General features: G+C 32.7%; 1 protein-coding gene across 1 annotated transcript in view; it reads right to left on the bottom strand.

Annotated features, from left to right (window-relative positions):
• Positions 1 to 695: 695 nt before the first annotated feature.
• The window catches only part of LOC117102736 (cytidine monophosphate-N-acetylneuraminic acid hydroxylase-like), a 49,225-nt gene continuing 23,725 nt past the window's right edge, over positions 696 to 26,195 (bottom strand). Inside the window, exons 3-14 of the mRNA XM_033243143.1 lie at positions 22,763 to 22,854; positions 22,111 to 22,220; positions 19,764 to 20,024; positions 15,989 to 16,070; positions 13,569 to 13,706; positions 10,106 to 10,241; positions 8,933 to 8,980; positions 7,640 to 7,766; positions 5,910 to 6,032; positions 5,591 to 5,706; positions 4,584 to 4,717; positions 696 to 3,892 (exon numbers count right to left, since the gene is read on the bottom strand). Of these exons, the coding sequence (XP_033099034.1) occupies positions 3,744 to 3,892; positions 4,584 to 4,717; positions 5,591 to 5,706; positions 5,910 to 6,032; positions 7,640 to 7,766; positions 8,933 to 8,980; positions 10,106 to 10,241; positions 13,569 to 13,706; positions 15,989 to 16,070; positions 19,764 to 20,024; positions 22,111 to 22,220; positions 22,763 to 22,854 (1,516 nt within the window). The 3' untranslated portion in view covers positions 696 to 3,743. The remainder of the gene's footprint in view (positions 3,893 to 4,583; positions 4,718 to 5,590; positions 5,707 to 5,909; positions 6,033 to 7,639; positions 7,767 to 8,932; positions 8,981 to 10,105; positions 10,242 to 13,568; positions 13,707 to 15,988; positions 16,071 to 19,763; positions 20,025 to 22,110; positions 22,221 to 22,762; positions 22,855 to 26,195) is intronic.

Here is a 26,195-nt window from a genome sequence, read left to right as displayed (position 1 = left end):
CTTTATTCATGGACGTTATTAATAGGTCCATGCTTTATTCATCCCACTACGGCGAAATTTAATGGCCGGATACAACAATGTGAAAAAGCATAAGACAATTTACTAATAGTGATAATAATAATAATAATAATATAAGTAATAATAAAACTAAATTATTAATAATAATAATAATAATAGTTATGATATATTCGAATTAACTTGTTAATAATCAATACTGACCACTCACACTAAAAACCCTCTACCTCTGATGTTTACTATTGAATTCCCTAATTCTTCTGGGGATGAAGGAGAGACGATGACGTTCTGTAGAGACCCGCGGTGGCCTCAGTCTACCACTACATGTTGTTGCTTTACGACGAATTAGAGGCAGTCCTAGTTGGAAACTGCTTTGATTGGTCAAGGAGTTTTAGTGGATCAATTTCTGAAACATGCGAGTGTGTCTTGATATTTTTACCACTGAAAATGTCAGGCCTGCAAAATCGATTAAATAAGCATCTGAAACCCCTAAATTGTCATATTTTTCGGGGCGACCCATGGAACACTTACCAGAGATTTTGGACGACGCCCGACCACGCCCACTTTTTTCGTCGGGACAGCGCCCCCCACCCCCCTCGGGCAAATCCTGGCACCATCGCTCTTAATTAAAACTATTGCAATTCTTTAATGAGAAGACAATAATACAAACAATACCACGTTCATAATTTTCAACTGTATTTAATGGATAAAAATAGATTTACAATTGATTTTGAATTGAACAAAATTTATTCCATCAGTAATTACAATTCCACGACTGTACAAATGTTAATACTTTTGTCATGATACTTATTTTCAATCAAAATGTTGGAATACTGTGCGACTGAAACAGAAGCAAAATGCCCGAATTTTGATGATCGATCAGGAGCTCTAAAAAGCTGTTAAGTCGCATCAGGTGGACTACAATATAGGCTACTGGAACGGCACCTGAGTAACACGCAACCCACACCGAGGCTGCTGATGGAGCCTCTCAAGATGGAATCGGAAGCCGCAAGTGCCTGACATAACACACTAGAGAGACTCGGACTGAAAAGACTGATGTAAGCCCAACACCTATGTGAATTCCCTTTCACTAGCCGTACATGTTGACAGTTTTATGCCCAGTATATCATTCAGTTTAAAATTTATTTTTATTAAAAAGACTGAGATGATTTCATATTCTTTAAATTATTAAAATATTTTATAAATTTCTATAAGGGATAACATTCTTCAATACCACCTATTTACTAATGTACTAATTTTTTATACTCCACTAGTTGTCAGTACTCTATTATTCTTTAACTAGACAAATACAGAATTTACGAAATGAAAATGAAATATAAGAACACATTCAACTTATACTGTTGTTGGTCCAAAGCCCAATTAGGGCACAGTATTTTAGTCAAATTTTGACTTGATGGGAAAAAATTATTAAAATAATTAGTTGTTTTTACTAACACTTTTGAATTAACACCTACAACACAGCACTCATTAGTTCCAGTAAACATGTATGGAAAGTAAAATGTAACATTAATTGTTAAAAATATAAATTGGCATTACAATATTAGCAGCATTTGTGTCCTAGGGAACCATATAAGCAGGCTCCTTAGGACACTGTAAATCATTCTCATCGGCTGAAACGTGAACATCTCTGCAGTATTTTACAGTAAATCATTAAAATTAAAGCAAATAATTTAGTAATCAATACCAACAAAAACTACAAAAGAAATACACCAAAGAAATACTACAATATAAATAATTGAACAGAAGGCCAACATTCTCAATGGATTCTAGAAAAATAAGTTAATCATTTTGTTAAACCATCACCACTTCAGTTATTACAAAGTGTACACTGACTACAATTTCATTTCATTCACTCAGTATAGTACAATAACAATTAAAAATCAAGAACACAAAAGGGAAATATGTGAAAATTGGTGCTGTAATATTCTTAAATATATAACATATATTACATAAAATTATATATTTAATAAATGTATTCATGATACATAACAGAAATATATCAATGAAATGTAACAGAAGAGGACTATCAACTATATAGTATGGTATTTGCTATAATATATTATACATAATATTTGCTGCAGATAAATAATGCTGCAGATAAATGAAATCCGGATTAAAATTGGTGGTAAGTAAAAGCTAAAATAGTCTTCACTCTCTTTTAATACATACATACTTTCAACATACATAAACACATTAATTTTACAAACTACTGTATTCCTTTTTTAATGTGTAGTATGCATACGCTGTTAAATTATAGCTACATGCACAGTCCGATGATTGCAAGTACTCAGTACTCATATATAAGGAATTATAATCTCCTGTTACCTAATACCTACAAATATGTTAAGCCAGGATTAGCAGGTTGGGGATAAAATATAAAAAAGTTCAAAATAGATGTAAAATATGTCAATGAACCATGCAGGTTGGTTAAAACCTATATATAAATAATGCACAGATCAAACCAGTGCCATTCAGAAAGTTTGTAATTGGTGTTAATTTTCTCCTGTTAGATTTTACTCTTTTTTTTCTTTAATGTGCAATCGATGCAATTTCAGTGTGATACACCATAGTTATAGTAATAGTAATAAAATATACAATGACGAAAATCTTTGACAGCACTGATAATTGCTTCTTCGGCAAGCACATAATAAATAACAATAATAACAATTTGTATAATGCCTTTACTATAACCAAGGACTGAAATTATAAAATTATTAACGGAGTTCCACTAAGCCATCTCCCTAACTTTGGAGTAATTTGCAATATGTTCCACCCAGTTATGGCTCCACCACCTAACTTTGAGGTTTTGCAAGGGCTATACATTCAGATTTAGATAATAACCCTTATTATTAAATAATTAAATACCCTCAAGTTAAATTTCATTGACAGTTACCAGCAAATAGACAGGTACCAGTAAAATGCTTGCCTTATATGTGAGGCCTAACCTACATACTCTGCTATTCTTTAAGTAGACAAATACATAATTTACGAAATGAAAAAGAACACATTTAACTTATACTGTTGTTGGTCCAAAACCCAATTATGGCACAGTATTTTAGTTACATTTTGACTTGATGGGAAAAAATTATTAGAATAATTAGTTGTTTTTACTAATGCTTTTGAATTAACACCTACAACACAGCACTTATTAGTTCCAGTAAACATGTATGGAAAGTAAAATGTAACATTAATTGTTAAAAATATAAATTGGCATTACAATATTAGCAGCATTTGTGCCCTAGGGAACCATATATGCAGGCTTCTTAGGACACTGTAAATTATTCTCATCAGCTGAAATGTGAACATCTCTGCAGTATTTTACAGTAAATCATTAAAATTAAAGGAAATAATTTAGTAAACAATAATTTCAGTGTGATGCTATGTCAAATTCTGATGATGTTGTTTGAATAAAACCAGAGTATATATATATATATGTACATATACATATATAAGCACTGAAACAAACATGATTGCTTTTCATTAACTGTAGCTCTTAGATAAGCAGTGCACTGCCTAACAAAAAAATAATTTTATTTTTAATAAACGTTGCAGTGTTTAATACTCCTACATACTCATTAAATACATAGCATTCAACTCATACTACTGAAAATCATGAACACAATTACAAGGGTTAAAAAAAAAGTAGGTAAACAAGACTGTAGCTACTGTAAATAAGTTGGAACACAGAAAATATTCAGTAAGCAATTTTAATCTTTTGTGAAGGCAAATAAAACTGCTCCTAATAAGACAATGGTAGGCACGGAAAGCTTCCAGTACTTTTTGAAGAAGGTGCTATATCCTTCTTTTGATGAGGCTTCACCGCCGTACGGGACCTGACCATTCTTCATACTACACCCTGCAACAATATAATGTTACAAAAAGTAAATCAAAGTGATCAATAAAAGATAATGCATAATTTATGCTACATCATTTAAAAATTGACTAGTTTAAAAAAATGGTAATATGACGTTAGACATAATTTTGTTTACATCCATCCTCAGCTGGAAAAAAAAATTACATGAGGCTTGCCATCCCCAAAACCAGCATACTGTTGCAAAATGTTAAACTGATTAATTAGCATAAGAATGTGGCAGTATCGTATACTTTAGTACAGAGAAGCTGTGATACTTTTACTCATAACTTTGGCAATAGAAAGTCAATTCCAGTAAATGTCCCATCATTTTAAACCTTAAAATATGGAGAATAAGAATATATAAAAAGTTCAATTTTCATTTTTTGGTCACTAATCTGGTTCTTTCTGATTTAATGATTTTTTTATAAATAAAATTTAAATTAACTTCTTAGATCTGTTATTTATTAATCTATCAGAATGTGTTTATATAATCCATTTTGTCTTTCTATTTTGGTGTACTTTGTTTTTTGTTAAATCCTTTTTTGAAGGTTCTGTATTTTTTTTTTTTTATTACCTTTGTTCAACTTCAATTTGATTCCTTAATGTATTATATAGTTTGATGAAAATTGCATTAAAGTATTTCATATTTCATATTCCTCATACATGAGATAAAAATCTAATAGCAATTAGTTACCTTTTAGTGCTTCCAATCCTCCATGAGGTTTCCATACAGCCTTCTTTTCAGCGCCTTTAGCCCGTTGCTCTTTCAGGAACTTTTTCCATTGTGGTGGCTCTTTCTTCAGTAGGATCTGCATATGGTTCCAAAATCTATTGCAGCAGAATACACATAATGATTACATTTTTTAAAGGGTACAGTAGGTTTAGGCTATGATTGGTGATGTCTATACTCAAGAGCATGGTCCAGTTAAAAGGGTTAGGCCACAATAATTGATAGGAATCACAGCAAACTGGCTCACTTCCACTACGCAATTCACAGAATAAAGTTCTGTCCGGACTATCAAACAACCATTGTATGGATGCCCATATAGTTATGACATGCCTAAATTTGGTCATGATGTGATGTCATCATGACCATATTAAGGCACTTCACATAGTCTGGACAGGGCTTTATTATTCTTAGAGGTTTTGCCATTTTACCTGAATAAAAATGTATATTTATTCCACCTAATTTATTTATTTATTTATTGTTTAACCTACTGTTATCCTTATGTGCCCAGGATATGATACACAAAACAATAATCCTAATCTACTTACTTTAATAATAATATAATTCATAACAACAACATTAATGACATGACAGTAATAATAATAATAACGATAATAATAATAACAACAACAATAATTATTATCACTATTATTACATTAATAGGATTAAGTCAAGCCAGCAATTAAACTGCTAAGTAAATTGTTTTAACTGTAATTTAATATTATATAATATTCTATTATTATTATTATTATTATTATTATTATTAATTACATTAGATTAGTCTCTGTAGATAGGCCTAGAAAAAATTAAAATAATCTTTGAAAACTTTCTCCAGCATAAAATGTTACAATGGTAAAAAAGAAGATTAAGCCTAGGATTAGATTAGGTCAAATTATATATCATTAACTACGATTATAGATAAGGTTTTCAGAAATAAGGACATGGTCCTTGATGATTAAAACAGAAACACTTACAAATAATGGAAAGTATCAGGCTCTCTGGATATTCGGTTGTTGAAGCCAATGTAGAGATTATCCCAAAACAAACCATGTATAACCGTCTCTCGGTGCACACCCATGCGGTTCTTCATCTACAGAAGAAATTAATACCAATAATGAACACATAATGACAATATCAAGGTAAACAAATTTTAATTCAAAAACTGGTCACTTTCTGCATCACTATTAGGAAAAAAATGTGTTGTACAAGTCTAATGATTTGAACCCAGGACTCTGGGAGAAATAAAAAAGCCACTATATCACAGCTTCATTTCAATATGGTTGTGAGATTTACCTCAAGATAACTGTGTTCACGTTGAGGTCTCTCTCTTGGATAAGATGGCTTCTGACCAATGAAGTCAACCAAAAAGTCATACCCACCCTCAATTGGTTCAAAGTTGTCATCTGTTTCAATCATCTGAGAATAAAGAAAAAATTAACATGATCAACTTTGTGGTAAGGTGTAATATTAATAATGATAAAAATTAATAACAATAATAATCATTATTATTATCTTATTTATTATCTGGGAGGCATACTGTACCTCCATACAGTGTCTTGCTACATAATTACCCATGAACGCTTCCTCTTCTCACTAACATGGTAATCTTAATTTGAAAGACTTCAAAGAGTATATTTATTTAATGGGAAAAAGTAAAATGTATTTAATTTTAGCTAATTGATCCTTTTATTTCTATTGTTTCATAAATATAATTTGTAATTCAATAATCTATTCAAACACTCACTTTTACTATCATTTCTTATAATACAAGTTGGAGCCATATAAGTAATTTGTATAGCACATCATGCAAAAAAGCCTCTATGTGCTTGATCATTGACCTCTTTGAGTTGACATTTTGAAAAAAGTTGATGTTGTCCTATGAAACTAAAACCTACACCTTAAACTAAAGCACGGTTGGCTTATGGCTCCGAGGAGTTCATCCACCTATGAAATACAAATAAGTACAGTAGCACTTTCACTAGCTTCATCAGGTGAATTATTATCATAATGTCATTACTTATGTAAAATTAGGCACATACTGTACAGACCATTTTCGCGAAATTTGAAATGAAAATTTCCGATAACCTGGCAACAACCAATAGGGGACTTCCAGAGGCCTAGCATTACGTTCTACGTAGTTACCATCATGGATTAAATCAATGATAAAACTAAGTTACTAATGAGCACAAATATTTTAAAATGAAAAAATATGAAATTAAGAATAAGTCTAAGTCTTAAAAAGCTATTGCAATTTTTACATATACAGCAATTACAATAATTAGCAAAATCATATCTGTTGTCTACTGTTGATATAGCAAATGTCCAGCAGTGCTAACCGCTGCGCGGTGCTCTATTTTTTTTTTATATATTTCCCCTGTTGCTAAGATCATTGTTCCCATAATTTATACTTTCATATGTATGCCGACGATATCCAGCTTTATCTACCATTTAATCCATTTTTTCAATCTAAACAACCCTCTTATCTTTTTCACCTTCTTAATTTTTATGTCCCAAACTGACGACTCCGCTCTGAAAACAAAAATCTTTTCGTCATCCCAAAATTTAAAACAAAAACATATGGCAAAAGAATGTTCGCCTATGCTGCTTCATCACTGTAGAACGATTTGCCACTGTCTATCAAACTGTCTCCCACTATTGATTTACTTAAGTTAAAACTGAAATCCCATCTCTTTAACTCTAGTTACACCACCCCTTTTCACATTGTCAGTTTTTAAAATCTTTCTCTTGTTTTAAGCTCTGAGCTTTTGATCATTTATTTGAAATTAGTGCATTATAAATATTTTATTATTATTATTATTATTTTTAACTAGCCAGCTGCTCAGGCTAGGCCGCTAGAAGTCCCCCAGTGAGTTGTGAGACGTTGGTGGCACTGTATCAAAATTAAATCCGATAAAATAGTCTATATTTTGTGTTTACAAGTGACTTGTAATATGTGTATGTTCTTAACTAGTTAGAACACCCTAAGATGCAAGTAATGATAATGTATAAATGATGGCACCTACCCTTATGACTAGATTGTAGTTGTTGAAACCAGTCCAATCATAATAGAATTTAATCCACTCAGGATAGGCAAAGATCTCGTTGTCGTAGCTCCCATTAATGGCATCAACATACTTGTCAAATTCCCAACTAAAATAACAATCAAACAAAAATATTATTTAAAGTAACCATTGTCTGAATTTTACATTACAACACAATTTTTTTGTTTCTATTTTTCCTATATGTATTTTACATGCTGTGAAATGGTCCTATTAGAAACTAAGAGTCGTAGTGCCCACAAGAATATGATGAAAATGCCCAGAAACTGACTAGGAGGAGAACAGGAATGACAAGCACGTCCCCCTCAAGGAATGTCTACTATTAAGCAAAGAGTATAAATAGAACAAGAGAGCAAAGTCCCATTTGTAAAAACGTCACGCCTGTGTAGGACGCCCCCTTACGGTTGTATATTCTTTTTATTACCCAGTGCAGCGCTGCGCAGCGCGGTAGAAGTACGCCCGCTATAAACTCAGTAAGCAGAAAACAAAAGTACAGTATCTTGTGGAGAACAGATAAACAGACAAACTGACCGTGCGCGGTGGAGTACTGGGTAATAAAACACATACAAGCATTAGTTGGCGTCCTACACTAGCTGCGTATGGGCGTATCGTTTTTTTACGCTCTCAATGAGCGTTGTTGGCTCTCTTGTTCTATTTATACTCTTTGTATTAAGTGAGTGTTAATGAATTCCTTCAGAAGTAGAGCAGGTTCCACATAATGTGGCAAACAGGTAACCCTATAAATGCATAAAAGCTGGTGCACACTATAGTTGGTTCTCAGTCGATGTTAAGACTCCAGTATGAATACAAAGTCTACTTATGTAGCTCTACTAGATAGATGGCAAAATATAAAATAGTTATTTCTTCCACATGCAACAGCAAAGTACACTCACCATCTATAGGATGGAACCTCTATTTATAGAGCTTAGGGAATGGATGGATTTATTTTTTAGTTGTGAGTAAAAATTCTTGTGTTTCACAAGATTTGAACCAAGGACCCTGGGATTGAAAGACAAGCACCTTATCCAACAAGCTACACTTCCACAGCATTAGTAAGAGACATATGAAATGTTGGACTGTTTATTATTGAGTGAAGATGAAACCAAGGTGTAGGATGTGTACTAGGCTTTATCTTTTATGATACAGTTTTTACATACCATTATATCTTAACTTAAAATCATTGTTTAATATTAGATAAATGATCAGCAATATTAAATATGAATGAATTTGATACATCACTAATATTTAAATACTTACCTGTCCTTCATGACCTTTGTACCTGGAGTTGGTGTTGTAACATAATCACTGAAATATTTGAATAAAAATAATTAAAATAAACAACATATCAAATATTTATAATAATGATTGACTTACTGGATTTTTTAAAATTAATTCTTGTATTGTGTTTGGTTTTACAGTGTACAAACATGCAATGAGCATTAAGTCTTAGCACAAATTTAATAATAACTTAACGGATACAATAATAATATTGAAAATTAATAAAGTGCTGGTATCTGTTTAATAGAAAACACTCATGGCACCCCTCCAGGGGAACTGTACCACACTACAGTGGATCTAAAACCCACACTCAACAGGGAACTATGCCACAATACAGTGGAATTGTGTCCACTCTACAGTGGATCTATACCCACACTCAACAGGGAACTATGCCACAATACAGTGGAATTGTGTCCACTCTACAGTGGATCTATACCCACACTCAACAGGGAACTATGCCACAATACAGTGGAATTGTGTCCACTCTACAGTGGATCTATACCCACACTCAACAGGGAACTATGCCACAATACAGTGGAATTGTGTCCACTCTACAGTGGATCTATACCCACACTCAACAGGGAACTATGCCACAATACAGTGGAATTGTGTCCACTCTACAGTGGATCTATACCCACACTCAACAGGGAACTATGCCACAATACAGTGGAATTGTGTCCACTCTACAGTGGATCTATACCCACACTCAACAGGGAACTATGCCACAATACAGTGGAATTGTGTCCACTCTACAGTGGATCTATACCCACACTCAACAGGGAACTATGCCACAATACAGTGGAATTGTGTCCACTCTACAGTGGATCTATACCCACACTCAACAGGGAACTATGCCACAATACAGTGGAATTGTGTCCACTCTACAGTGGATCTATACCCACACTCAACAGGGAACTATGCCACAATACAGTGGAATTGTGTCCACTCTACAGTGGATCTATACCCACACTCAACAGGGAACTATGCCACAATACAGTGGAATTGTGTCCACTCTACAGTGGATCTATACTATCTCCTATCTGTGTATGCCTGTCTCTTATACACATCTAGATGTGTATAAGAGACAGGTTATGAACAAATGTTGACTTTGTTACATACCAACATGCTCAAGAGCAAATTAAAGTTGCTTACTTGTCTGAGGGGTGGGCTTCCACAAAATAACCAGCAAATGGACAATAAACCTTTGGGGCAACATCACGAATTACTTGAGTCTTGTAGTACAGAAGCTTCTTGCGCTCACGCTTCACAAACTCAGCCTTCCATTGCTCTAAGATATAAATCGAATTAAGTATAAATTAAAGAACCATTATTTCAAATGCTACCCTATAGAGTAAATGTTAAAGAGAATGGAGTTGAATGCTTAGTGGTTTTAAGATGCTTCTAATTTCTGGGTCCTAGGTTGAATTCCTGTGAGAGCAGGACTTTTTCTGACAATTAAAACTCCACTCCATAAGCCTAAAACAAGAGATTTCGGTCATAAAATTATCACTTTATTTCATAAAATTAAGAGGACCCCTGAATATCAGCCGACCTAGACAATGCCTCTATAAATATAATTGGGGAAAAAAATATTTAAAAAATACAATATATTATAAGTATACTTTCAATTATACATTATTTCAATACCAGCAAGCTTCTAATTTACACATAGTAAATCTGCTCAAATATGTGGGAACGAGTGCAAAGTTTTTCATCAGGTCTAACAAACAAATGCAAGGAGTACTGTATGTATAAAAAAAAAAACATAAAATAAACGTAACTTAAAAGAGGAAGGACATGGGGTGGATTGCTATACTATCGGTTGATTTTCCATCGATTTATAATCAGGCGGTACTGGGGAGGGACAACTTGATTTCCTGCTCCACTACAAGTCATCCATTTGTAGAAGCCTTTATGAAGAAAGCCTAACTAAGGTGGCCTAGATTGGCATGAGACCAGCTAACTCCGGCTTTGAACATAAAAGATTGATTTTTTTTAATAAGAGTATACAATGCTCACGATTTATTATGAGAAATCCATGCTACGTTCTCCTAGACCCATTCTAGCTTAGGCCTTGACTAGGTTTAATAATATTATTATATTATCAATAATAAATGCAAATAATAAGAACAGGCAAAAGGAAGAGTAGGAAAGAAAATTGGAGCGGCTGAAATATATACCAAACATTTACAATAATAATCATTTTGTTATTATTACATTACGTCTTTTTGTAAAAAGTTTTGTTGGCACTAATCATCAGAGGTCAAGGTGCCAGCAGCCTATACATTTCATATGTTGACATCGAATCCAAGACCAAATATGTTTGTTTACATGTACATTTATTACTTTCCAAAGACAAAGAACAAAATCATCAAAATCAAGCCCATCTTGAAAAGAAGCCCATCCAAAATTCGCAAAAAAATAAAGCACCCAGGGCTTCAATTCAAGGTTTTACTGTATTTACTGAAGTGGAAATATGGTGATATCAGGGAACAGCAAAACAGACGTGACAGTGTATACCAAAAATAGTTTTAACTGTTTGGATGTTTAAATAGATAAGTTCAGACCTGCTTCCCCTACTTGCCACCCACATAATTTGTACAGTAGGTGTAGGTACAAATTATAACTATATTCTTGCATTAAAATATTGTATGAATGCAAAATTACACATAGTCTTATCTACTTATGAAATAACCAAACATAAACCATTCAGATATTGAAGTACAGTATACACAGATACGGCATGAAGTCAAGGATGTGTAGGCAGGCATGTAAATACTACATGTTGAAGGTTTAAGCACGTCAAGTAAACATGAGTAAAACATCAAAAATGTCTATATAAATAATAAAGATGGTGTTTGTATAAACTACTCTGGTCTGCTGGCTTCTTAAACTACATAGCAGTGGTTTACTAAAAAAAAATAACATATGCATGAGGTAGCAATAATTTAAGTCACTATTTATTAATCTAAATTCAAGATTCAAGATTTCAAGATTCAAGATTCTTTTATTGTCTGAAATAAAACTCAGAAATTGCAATCACTGGCAAGGTAACAAGTGTTAATATCATATAATAAATAAAGAAACAATTACAAAAATATAGAAACTAATTAGCACCAAACAATATCTAGTCAAGATGAACATACAAAGAAAATTAAATACAATTACACATTAAACTTAAACACATTAAACTTACTACTGTAAATAGTAAAATGTATGTGGTTGATATAGGACTGAAATCAAATCGACCAGAATCGTTTATCATGCTTAACCAGTCATAACCTTTGTAGCTTTTTTCAATAATACAATAAACATTTTAGTGTTCCAATACTGTAAATAGTAAAATGTATGTGGTTGATATAGGACTGAAATCAAATCGACCAGAATCGTTTATCATGCTTAACCAGTCATAACCTTTGTAGCTTTTTTCAATAATACAATAAACGTTTTAGTGTTCCAACACTATAAATGCAAAGCTGTGAAATATGTTACTTGAGTTAGTAGAAATGGGTGAGGCGCATTTCCTGACTCTAACTAATCAATCTGAATTCAGATACAGAACACCTGCCTTAGCATGTTGTAAGAATTTGTATTGAAATACAGTCATAGTAACTAATAAAGACTAATAATATAAGCTTCAACTAAGCGTTATTTATGTTAAACATATGAATTATTGACATTAGCACAATACTGTTTACTCCTAATTATTATGTGGTTGATATAGGACTGAAATCAAATCGACCAGAATCGTTTATCATGCTTAACCAGTCATTTTAGTGTTCCAACACTATAAATACAAAGCTATGAAATATGTTACTTGAGTTAGTAGAAATGGGCAAGGTGCGTATGCTGACTCTACTTAATGAATCTGAAATACAGTCATAATAACTAATAAAGACTAATAATATGGGCTTTAACTAAGAGTTATTTACGTTTAACAAATGAATTATTGACATTAGTACTGTTTACTCCTAATTATTTATTAAGCCTAGTAATCCAAAATAACTAATTAATTAAACATCGACTCCTGTCGCATGAGTAAATGTTAATTGTATAGATTTCTATCCATACAAGAAGCATTTACATTTATTCCAAATTTTATTTATTATTTAATTTTTTAATTCTAGAATTATTAAATAAAAATGAATAAATAAATAACATTTATAACTAATAATAATAATAATAATAATAAGAACAATAATAATAATAATAATAATAATAATTAAATAATATCAACAATTGTGGCTTCTGGCTCTCTACTGTGATGATCTGTTCCTTACACCACATTCACAATACCACCTGTGCCTGCTCGTTTTACTCAACATTTTTTTAAATTTCCCTCACATCCAACAGCAAGTACACTTGTCACTTACAGGAAAAGAATGATGCTTTATAAAGCCTCTTTTATGAGACTTAGGAAGTGGAGTTGGTTTTAGTCGTGAGAAAAATTCCTGCTTTGACAGGAACTGAACCCAGGATCCTGGGATCAGAAGGCGAGCACCTTAACCACTGAGCTATTCAACTCCACTCCAACATTCAGGTCCAGTGCAGTATCCATACAGATACAGACTGCTGCATTATTAATATAGTATAGGTTTAATTAACAGACTCTTACCAGTATATTTTCCACCTGTAAATGCCATAGGGAAGCCAGATGCCCCACCGGCAAAATCACTCATCATCACATCAACGTTTGATGGTAGTTTTCCGCCATTAGGATTGGTACAGTCCACTGTGTTCAAGATCAAATGACCTTTGACCAAACAAGAATTCAAAGATTTAATAACGAGGTTTTCAAAAAACCTTAAGTCTATAAATTTAGGTTAAAGAACCTTTCACATTATAACAAGTAACATATTATATTGCAAGGTGTGAAAGTGATTTTAGAAGATGTCCCATTATGCAAATGAATATATAAATATAAATAAGTAAAAATGTGTTTCATATTAATTATTATAATTTTTTTGTGAAATTTCAAACAAAAATCCAAATAGCTCTTCAAGCACTGTCCAGTTAAAGTTATGTGATTTTTTAAAATTTTAAAAAAAATATTTTTTATGATGTTTAAAGTTTACAATTTATGGGCTTAATTTTAATGTTTTCTTTTTTTTTAGTTTTTCAATTTGATATTTTATAGCTCTCTATTTCAAACTAAGTCATTTTTTAATAATGCTTAAATCTGTCTGTTAGTTGATGCGGTGAATTTTTTTCTCATTTTGAATTTTTAAATATGAAATTAATAACTTCAAGCAATTGTAGTATGTACAGTAATTTATATCTGTACACAGGACAATAAAGTCTGATATGATATTATTGACATATGATATGTATTGTATATTAATTAATTATTATCAAAATTTATCAATAAACTGAACTGATATCTCAGCTTGATGCAACTTACGCTAGCATAAAGCTATCTTCTATCTGTGTATGCTGAAGATGGGAAAAATTAAAAATGGGAACATGACACAAGTCCCATCAATTATAAGCACTGATATGCATGACATAGTATTACAGTAGTAGTAAATGCTTGCCGTGCCACTAAGCCCATAGGGCCTGGAGCTTATCCCCATTTCTGTAGCATGAAGGGGATGAGAGTGTGATGCTCCCTCTGGGTGGGATGCTAGTCCACCACATGATACCCCCAGCAATTTGCTGGCACCCACTGATACAGCTGAGTAGACTGAAGCATTGTAGATAAAGTACCTTCCTCAAGGACACAAGCGAAATGCACATGGAAGCATTACATAGATGATAATATATAATCATCAGTATGGTTGACTACTGTAATTGAATACAGAGCTAGCTGGTCATAGGTTAAGAGGAATGGAAAGAATGTTGTTAACAAGATTGTTATTTGCAAAGGCTTAAGTGGTGCATTTAAATTTTTCAATTGAATTCTTGAGGTTTTACTGGCATTTTGTTTTACAAGATTTCACCAGACTGTGGAAAAACACAATTCACCTAGTTCCAACATGCTATTGTGTTTTTTATTCTGTTATGTTGAACCAAGTACCAAGACCAGACATGTGAATAATAATGATTAACTGGCAATATGTCAACATCTTGTTGGCAGATAGTCCTTTAGACATTAAATATAAAACTAGAAGGTGCGCTCTCTTCGCTCGCTTACTCTCTAGTATGTTAAACGTCACGATTAGTTTCAATACAATAGAAGAGTTATTCATAACCACTGAAAGAAGATTGGCCTAACTACAGACGGAAATACACAAAAATTCTATCTATAGAAATTTATCACTTGGCCTAAAAGCGAATGGCGTCATCAAGTAAGGGGTTACTTCTTCGGACTCGGGTTTGGGCTGTTTTCTTAGCAGTCTCGCGGTAGTAGACCTGGTGCACTAGGCAGAGGCAAAAGCTGCTGCTACATCGCACTTGCCGGTGACCGCTGCCAAGAACAAATGGAAATTTCAGGAAAAATTTTTCAGTATTTTTATTACGCCCTCCACTGCCTTGAAATCTCTAAAGATACATTGTTTACATTTACCAGTAAACTTTTAGTTTTATTTTCTCCTCCGTCTGGGTGTTTTTGGCAAAATTGTTTGCTAAATAAGAAAACAAAAACTTTAATTTTATTTTTTTTTTGTCCTCCACTGATGACTGAAACAAGTAATAAACTAAAAAGTTGACTAACTTCTTATATATAGTTTTATATTTTTTTTAAATTTTCCCATATTTTCCATAATTCTAAATAGTAATTTTTATTGGATTTTCTGTATCCAATTTTACCTTTGGTTGATTGATGGATAATAAATTACTTTGACCTTGACTTTGATGATAAATAGAAAATGTAAAAACTGCCCACGACACCATTTTGCTTAATCACCATACTACAACATAATCCCCTTCCCTAACAATAAAGAAGTTGGCAGATAGCCGAGTAAACATTACTCTTCAGACATTATATTTACTTGGTTCAACAAACAAGCTTCTGTTTGCTGCTTCTAGTAGCATAATCATGAAGTGAAAATAAGAATTCAACAGAAAAAAGAAACCACCATGTTGACATTGTTATACCTTTATAGTCAATTAGCAAACACGTATCCATATCCGGGTGTACTCCATCCATCATTATCATAAATCTCAAATCCTTGTTTACCTTGACAAAACAAAACAGAGTAAATAAATATATTTAAAGAAAACAATTTTTGCTTCTACTTGTTTAGTCAATTAGGGGGTGTTTATTCGAGGGAGGGGTTTTTTCCAAATGAGGCTCTAGAGAGGGCCTTTATTCGAGAGGGGGAGTTTAATCAAAGTGGGACGTTTAAAAAAAAATAAATACGGTAATTACCTTAGCTGCTTTTGCATTTATGAGTGTGTGGAAGATTTTAAATCAAATATGATTAGTAGTTGACAGCATTAGGCTGTGTGTTTAAGTGAAGTTATAAATAAAATAAAATAAAAAAGAAAACATAAAATACATTAACTTAAAACAAATTGTCTATCAATTTATTTAACACTAAATTTAAAAGGTAATTTAATAATCAATTCAATAATAATGATTAATAATAATTAAATATAATAAGTTTATTGTTTTATTCTGTATATTTTTATGCATTCTCATTGTGTTTTTCCAGCCTTCTACATTCATCCTAAACCCTGGTTTCCGTAAAATCGCTACACTGTCGCTAGTTTTTTCAGTGTAATCCTTGAACTGCGTAAACTGTGCCCAATGCAATTGAAAACGCTGCCTGATTCAAGTGACCAATCAGCGTTGCCAAGGGAGTTGGCGATGGCATGTAGCGATTTTTATGGAGACCAGTCTTTTCAAGCATTTTTATTTATTGTAACTCAAATCTTGAATTATTTGATCCAAACGACCAACAGGAAGTAATTAAACAACGCACGTTTAGAAGCAATAAACCACACTTAATCAGGTAAGACATGTCTCAGCTGTATCACGCAGCCATAATCAGTGAACTAAAAACTTAACAAATAAGCCACGTCAGCTTATGCTTAGCAATTCTGGTGTTTTAAATAATAATTATTTATATTTTTGCCACATAGTATGAATAATTATTCATAAACTCGAAACACCTGCATCACCAACTATACGTATGCACTAAATGTTTATTGCTTTTAAATTTATGTTTTTTTTTATATCCTGTCCATTATTGATGATTTAAGTTACATCAGTTGTGTTAGTAAGGATAAATAAAAGAAAGACTGGAAAAACTTGCAGAAAGGCTGAAGTTGATCTTAATATTCATTTTAATCATAATGCAATATTGAAAAAATAATGAAAACCTTTTTATACATATATATTATATTTTATAATTTTTTAATTTTCTAATATTTTTCATAACTATAAATAGCAATTTGTATTCGATTTGCCATATCTGTATTTTTTATACCCATTTCTTTTTCTTTATGTTATCATGTGTATTTTATTTTGTTTGCAAGGCAATATTCAATTCTACCTTGGTTTTGACAATAAAATTACTGACTTTGATCATGGAGGTATAAAATCTATTTTTATACCTCCATGCTTTGATGATATTGCCACAACATAAATCCATTCCCAGACATATTAAATTGAAAAAAAATTCAAGGCCATTACACATCTGTTTAATGGTATAACCATGTTATATATTACAAATAATGATAAATATACAATACAAATGAAAGGCAAAAGTATATTGATTTTTAAAAATATCAGTCATAGGCAGCAGGTAGTTAGAAGTAATTTAATATATTTTTTTATTTATTTATGGGAGTAGATTTTGAAATTTGTATTGAATATAGGGCACATAGAAAAAATTATTAGATTATCACTCTTTAAAAAATAAAAATTGAGGGTGGGAGGTTTTTTTTTTTTTTTTTGAAAGGAAGGTTACACCCAGGGATTCCTGTGTGCATCAACAGGACAAAAAAAGAAAACAAAATAATTTTTCGAAGTGGCAGAAGCATATAAATAACTGCCCTGCGATTCAATGGCATATCCAAAAACTATATTCCGGCAAAAAAATCAGATATTACTCAAGCACCAAAGGAAAGGGAACACCCTAATTATAATTAGTAGGCATAGGTCTTTACCTTTCTTTTACCCTTTCTTTCTTGATGTCGAAGGTTACTTTTTTTCAGAACAACCAAAAACACCTATCCAAAAGGGAGACCGCCCACTTATATTGCATGATGCAATGAGTTATTTTTAGCAGCGAGAGTCTGTGTGGGTGACTATCCACACTGTGAATCAACGATCCGATCAGCCCACTGGGCGGGTCTCTTAAGGGACGGACCGCAGTGTTTCCTATTTTTTAGCCGCAGCTGTGGAGCATGCGAGTCTTCACACTGTGAATCAACGATCCGATCAGTCCATTGGGCGGGTCTCTTAAGGGACGGACCGCAGTGTTTCCTATTTTTAGCCGCAGCCTTGGAGCATGTGAGTCTTCACGCTGTGAGTTAACGATCTGATCAGTCCACTGGGCGGGTCTCTTAAGGGACGGACCACCTGTCTCTTATACACATCTAGATGTGTATAAGAGACAGGCCTTGAAGCATGTGAGTCTTCACGCTGTGAGTTAACGATCTGATCAGTCCACTGGGCGGGTCTCTTAAGGGACGGACCACAGTGTTTCCTATTTTTAGCCGCAGCCTTGAAGCATGTGAGTCTTCACGCTGTGAGTTAACGATCTGATCAGTCCACTGGGCGGGTCTCTTAAGGGACGGACCGCAGTGTTTCCTATTTTTAACCGCAGCCTTGAAGCATGTGAGTCTTCACGCTGTGAGTTAACGATCTGATCAGCCCACTGGGCGGGTCTCTTAAGGGAAGGACCACAGTGTTTCCTATTTTTTAGCTGTGGAGCATGTGAGTCTTCATACTGTGAGTTAACTATCCAATCAGCCCATTGGGCGGGAATCTTTAGAAATGGACCGCGGTGTTACCTATTTTTAGTTAGTGAGCTGTTTATTTTTAGCGACAGTAAACTACAAGTTTAAAGAATGGGTTTGCATTTTCAACTATGGCAATCCCAATGTCTGATCTAATCAATTGGATAAAAACTAAGGAATGGTTAATAAGATTTTTTTATATTTGGGGAAAAAGTGTAAAAAATGGGATATACCACTTGAAAATGATCAAATACTGTAGATTGAAATGTTGAATCTTCAAAATGTGTGCCTGTATTCAGAGTTACTCTGTTTTTGATTTAAATGCTTTTGACTGTTATTTCTTAAATTATAATCTCTGAAATATTTTATATTTAACTTTTAATTACTAGAAACTAGTAATGCTATTTTTATGACATTATTACAGGTTTCCCTCCAATTAAAGACCACAATTCAACAAAAATGAAACTTTAATTTTTAATTAATATTACGTATTGTTTCGTACCATGACACAAATGTGGTAATAGGCCTATAAAAACCTGAGCAAAAAAGCTTTTAAAAATAGATTTGAATAAATGCCAAGGATATGAGGCTATAAACATGATGCTCATTCAGATTATGACAAAAGAAAGAGCTTTTTTGTAAAAAAAATAAAATCTCAGAATTTGGAGAAAATACCATGGGTGGCAGTACAGGAGTTAAAATGTTAAGCCCTGTAGACTTTGCAAATACTGTACAGAAAGTAAAAATATGTTTGTTTACATTTATTGCTTTCCAAAGAACAAAATCATCAAATCCAAGTCGCACAAAAAGAAACAAGCAGTTTAAAATGGAAAGCAGGGGATATCTCTATAAGCCATAGAGGTTCAGTGTCCATAGTAAATATTAAAAGTAAAAAAAAAAAGTGAAATCAATTTCCTTAAATGTGAGATTTGTTGTAAAAATGAATTAATTTCTTTTGTGCAGAAAGTAGAAAATGGTGGTGGAAAATAGCTGAAATTAAGTTTAAGGAAAAAAAGAAAATTGCATCATACTTTAAATGATCGGAGTGTAGATGACTGATGTAGATAAGATCAGCCTTTGCAAGCTCATCAAGCCAATCTGCTGGTGGTTCATGCATTAACCACCATCCTCTTGCAAATGCTGGGCCGGTCAGCCACGGATCCGTAAAAAATATGATGTCTTTGAACTCGAACCTCATACAGGCATGGGTAAAATAAGTCATCTGTCAAATAGGAAAAAAAATATAAAAGTGCAATACTTTAATATGTCTTGGTATTATATACTAGTATAAGAACGCTTCAGTAAGAAAGATAAAAGGAAACATAGAGACAGAGATTAATAGGAATGGAGACACTGTACAGTAAAGTAGGAAGCGAGAAAAGAAATGAAATACTGTACTGTAGAAACACGGAGACAAGAAGAAAAAAATATGCAGCAAAAATGGATCATAAAGGAATGAAAGACAGGCAGGGGAAAATTACATATAAAAACAGAGACTGTTGATTAAAAAAAAAGCATAAAGAGAAAAAGATTATTAACAATATAGAAAAGTCTGGCAAATTGTTATAAAAGTAACATGTCAGGCAAAATTAATTATACTGAACTAATAATAATTATGAAATATTTTTATTAACATTTTTGCTGAAGTACAATGCAACTGTACCACTACATTGTTCATCTATATTTGCACACATGTTTTAGTAATTGTTTAGTAACATTTGATATGGATTCAATATGCTACTGCTGAATATTAATGTAATTCTATAGCATACAGATTGTTTGTTCTTCCCCTAATCCAATATAACAAAGACAAAAAAAAACATTGCCCCAAAATTTGAGCATATCATAATGTAATATAAGCTGTTGTATTATCATATTCATATGTTTGCAATCGCAAGAAATATCGCATTTCGAGTTTACAGGGATACGTTATTAATTAAGGTTGGCATTTTGGACGAGTTTTGATTACGTGGCGTGTCTCCTAATCTATAAAAGCAAATTTGCTTTTTTCGGAAACAGAGGTTAAAAATAAATTTAATCTAATATTTTAAATAGATCTAGAGAATTGTAGAGTCAACTGAATTCCACACGATGTTGTACTGTACTTGTCCAGAGTACAGTATACTGCCGCCTAGGCCCACACTACATGGTACTTTTGTCCGTAAATTTTCTTTAGACAAGTCTATGAATATCAGCAATGACTCGGGGTTGCGCACATAACCATGATGTTTGTGATGATGATATAAAATGGATTTTTGTGGTCTAAGCAAAGACACATGCAAATTAAACCAAAAGTGTTCCATCTTTGACTTGTAGTTGCTAAAGTTCCTAGCAGCACCATGTTGGACAATAATATTTGTTATAAGTCAATCGTGACGTCATCTCTGCAACTCCCAATGTCATTTGCCTATCCCCACAGTCCACTAATTTTTCAATTAGTGGATGCTTGGCTTGATTATTAATTTTGCGCACCACGTTGAAGATTCAATTTGTAATTGAAAATTGCTTTCATAAAACAAGTTTAATTAGAACCCGAAGAAAGTTACTTCAAATTCAATATTTAAGGACAACAGGTAAGGAATTCATTGAATCAATGAACCCTAATAAACTAAACAAACTGAATATTTAATAGAAATATTCTAGACCTATTATTAAAGATTCAAGGAACAAAATTAGATGTAGATTGACGGCCAGGCAGGAGGCTGCCGAGGCCTGCTCCTAGTACCAAGCCGTAGCCTAGTGTAGTTATGAAATCATTGCACAATTTTTACCTGCCTGCACCGACCAAAAAGTCAGTGACTGTATTTTCTCTTGAATGTTTTAAGAAATGTTTATTTCTTTGACGAATGTATCAAAATAACATTACAAACAAGTTTTTCTAACAATATAAATTGCAATAGTTATGCATCGTATCCGTACTGTACTGCTGATATGTAGTTAACGCATACTGCAGGAGAACAAATCAGCATATGCACAGCTAAATGTAAATACGCACACAGTACAGTTTCCTGATCATATCACTATAGCAACCGATGACTGCTACAACAGTTGGTTATCAAAACTAACACTAAAGGATGGTGATTGACATATAGAGCAATCATTAGAGCATGCTTCGTACACTAGCGGAAAATTACTATACTTAGGTTAGATTTAATGCATTCAAGAATATCCTTCAGGCATAGCAGGCAGCAGGAAATGTTTTCAAGCATTAAATCTAACCTTCGTATAATAACTTTCCTATAGTGTACTATGCGCAGCTCTACTAATTGCTTATTAATGGCAGCAGCCAGTAAATTTTTTAAACTAACCTTAACTTCTCCAAGTTCTATTGGCTGAGGGTCTCGTTTGTTTTCTTCCCATGGTTGAGGAGGCCTTAATTCCGTCAATGTCAAACAACCATCATCATTAATATCCGCAACTGAACAAAAAATGAATATAAAAATATTGAAAATACTGTCTTAAAATAAAATGGATTTGAGGACACATAATCAAGAGAGAAGAGAACAGATGGAAATGGAGAGACGCATGGCATGTAACACAAGAAAGTTCAGCAGGAAGGACTGGAAAGAGCAGGCACAGAAGAGACTACAATGATGTGAGTGAGACCTAATGCCCAATGAATCGAGCGACAGGACATATGGTCTGTCAGTGTTACAAAAAACCATGTGGGCTAAGGAACATGGCAACTAGCAGTTTGTATGCAAAGTATGTCAACAATCGTTATTAAAGTTCTCAAAGTGACTTATAATAAAATAAATGTAAAACACAATGCTGGCTTTGTTTATTAGACGTTACATATGCAGAAACAAGCTAATAATTATGTATTAAAATAGAAATATTGATGATAGCATCGTCTCCATGAGGTGTATATAAAATCAAGGGGATATAAAATTACGGTATATACAAAATTGAAGTTCTACTGTAAGAAAAACAATATCCAATTGGATAATAAAAGCTTACCTAGTTGTTCTTGTCTGAAACTATCAGGTGGGTTGACATAACGCATAGTACTAGGGTCAAGCTTCCATCCATGTTTTGTACATTTCAAAATGCTGAAGAGACAATAATTTTAAATTACAATATTATAAAATTACTAATTTCCATTGTATGGTACTTTCCACGTCAAAAGCACTGCTTGGAACATTGCAAATCTAAACAGATACTATACTCTTTGGCAGGTCATGAATTCACCACTTTTATCATAGAGACAAAAATAACATCAATTATTAACAACTTCATATTCAACAATAACAATAATTATAATATTAATAATAATAAAATAACAATAAAAACCAAAAAATGTAAAAAAAAATATTTAAAAAAATAATGAAATCAGGTATATTTGACACAACAGTTTCGTGCTATGTTATCATCACATCAGTATAGAGTGGGCTATGTAGGTGCTGTATATACAGTAGATTAGATAACCCATTTGAACCATTTAAGTATTAGTCATCTAAAATGGATGATATTTTCATCATTCTTTATTGTACCTTGCACATGACGTGGACCACCATGTGACACAGGCCATGGGGAGAGTCCCTGCACACGTAATGACGTCACCATAAGTCATGTGTGCAAGCGAAAATGATAAGTTCTCCTCGTTGAGTAGATTCTAGAATGCAATTTGGCCAAATCTATGTATGCAGAGAACGCAGTACGCTCGGTAGGATGGTCATGCATGAGTGATTCCATTCTAGGGTAGCGTCGTCGCACAAATCGAAAGATCCCTATTATTGGTCACAGATTACTCATAGTCTCACAATGATAACTCACTACCTGATCATTTGTAATAATATAATAATAATACATTTAGTATCCAGTACCATAACACGTCAGGTAGGGCAAAATAACATTGCCGTACTCACTGCCACTTGAGGGTCAGATTTAACACTAGTCACTAAGTTCAAACTTAGTGGTCTAAGTGGTTATGACCCCAGGCTAGTTATCTGGAGGTTGTGGGTTCAATTCCCACCCAAATTACTAGCAGTACGATAACAAATCAGGTAGGCCAAAACATCACTCCTATGATTGATATTTTCCTAACGTGAACACATCAAAATAACAATAACAGTGATGATGCACAATTAGATGAATATGGAAACTATCTAATTATTTAAAAATCTGGGTTGCCTTTGAAAACATTACTGTATGTAGCAACCAACACAAAAAGATCCAGGATTGTATTACATCAGAGATGAGTGTACAATAAAATAGCCAATAATTAGTCAGTTTAAATCTCAGTCCCTAAATATCCTCTGTGATCGATTAGAGAAAACAATTTGGATGCAGGAAAGAAGCATCTATTTAATCTGCAAATTGTATAGTACTCTTTCAAGAAATACTATATGATGGGCTAAATATTATTGATCATTTGATTAATCTGGTTACTACAGTATTGGTTGTTGCTTTTAAACAATTTCAAGCTCAGCATTTTCACTTATTATTTGTTGAGTGAAAGGGCCAAGGGAATACTTGTCTGAGTGGTGAATGCTTTCTCGAAAAAAAACAAAAAAAAAAACAGTAATAATAATAAATAATAATAACAATAACAATAATAACAATAAAAATAATAATAGAAATAAAAATATATAATAATAATAATAATAATAAAAATGATAATAATAATAATAATAATAATAACAATAACAACAATAAAAATAATAATGTATACAGTAGGTGTAATTTTGCCCTACCTGACGTGGAAATGTACCGAATACTCAGTACATTTGAAAACAAACTGCAAAAAAAATCGCAAGTTGTTCTCGGGTGGGACTCGAACCCACGATCTCCAGATCACTAGCCTGGCATCATACCTCTAGACCACCGAGCTTGCGTCTGATGGCCATTGAATTCGAGTCCATGTAAGCAGCGGGTACTGCAGTGTTGATAGTAATTGTTATTGTCGTGATGGAATAATAGACAATAACTGGATTTGCGTCAGGAGAAACATGTATAGGTGTAATTTTTAATAATAGTAATAATGATAATAATAATAATAATAATAATAATAATAGTAATAATAAAAATAATAAGTGTCATTTTACAAAGTGTTCTATGCCAGCAAGCTATAATGTACACAAAAGATGCTCTACATAAACTTGTTGTTAACCAATGGCATACAGTATTGTAACATCCATAGCTTAGGCAATGTACTGTACTGTAATGTAATCCTGATCACGTATGTTAGGCCAACATACAGTATTATTGTACTTAGGTAATTGCTACTACTGTATTACTTTAATTACATGTCTGAGGGCTATTACTACTGCTGGATATTTAATCCCGACACGATGGCGTGCATTTCGATACTTGGAGTATGTATTATACTACCTTAACTGCTGGCTAGGTTAGGCAGATTTTTATATTTAAGCTAGTAAAATGTATTGTTAAGAGATATATTCAAGTTGACATCATTTTTGCTTTAAGTATGGCATATGGAGGCTAAATGCAGTTATAAATAATAATAACAACAACAATAATAATATTGATAATAATAATATAATAATAATAATAATAATAATAATAATAATAATAGGCCTAATAATAAATTAGTAGTAAAAAAAGTAATATTATTGTATCTTCAAACTGATGTTTAAATATTAATAATACAGTACTGTACATGCAATATATTCATGGCTGTGTAAGGTGACTAATTTCATACATCAGTTAATAATGAGACATTCATACAGAATATTAGTGTCACTTTCTATAGTGCCACTACCAACTAACGGGAAAGTGGTTGCTCATGACAGGTGATTGAGAGCACACACCATGCAAGGCCCAAACTAAATATGATATTGGGTTGCAGGTAAAATTAATCGATAAAAACAACACAATAAAGTATGCAAACATTGTTATTAGCTTTTGTAATCCACCAGCCACTAAACATTCAAAATCCTACAGTACATGCTGTACTTCTTTTTAATTAGGAAGATTCAAGAACATCAATTCCTTGTTTGGCGGGACAGGTTACTGGTCCTGGTTACAAACAAAAATGTATATTATTCTGATGTTTAAACCTAGAATCAATAGTAATTAAAACATTGGCAAACACACAGACAGTAACATGGAATGCTATTTTTGTAATTTTAGTTGTAATCAAATAAAATCATTGTATTATTTGTAATCATCTCTATTGTATGTATTAGTTTGTATTTAGATTGTATTTTCTTTTTTAAAGTCTTGCATTCTAGGATGGTCGCTTACCAGTGGTGAAATACTGCAGATACTGTAAATCAATTTTTTAAGCCTAAACCAGAGCCTTGCAGGCGTCAACGTTCCTGATACATGACTTAAAAAGTATATACATATATATATATATATACATATATATATATATATATATATATATACATACATGTATATATATACATATATATATACACGTATA

Source organism: Anneissia japonica, unplaced genomic scaffold (assembly GCF_011630105.1).
Source record: "Anneissia japonica isolate Jap-2015-1 unplaced genomic scaffold, ASM1163010v1 scaffold1005_len2656397_cov198, whole genome shotgun sequence".
Lineage (NCBI taxonomy): Eukaryota > Metazoa > Echinodermata > Crinoidea > Comatulida > Comatulidae > Anneissia > Anneissia japonica.
This window is presented reverse-complemented; position numbering and strand designations above follow the sequence as displayed.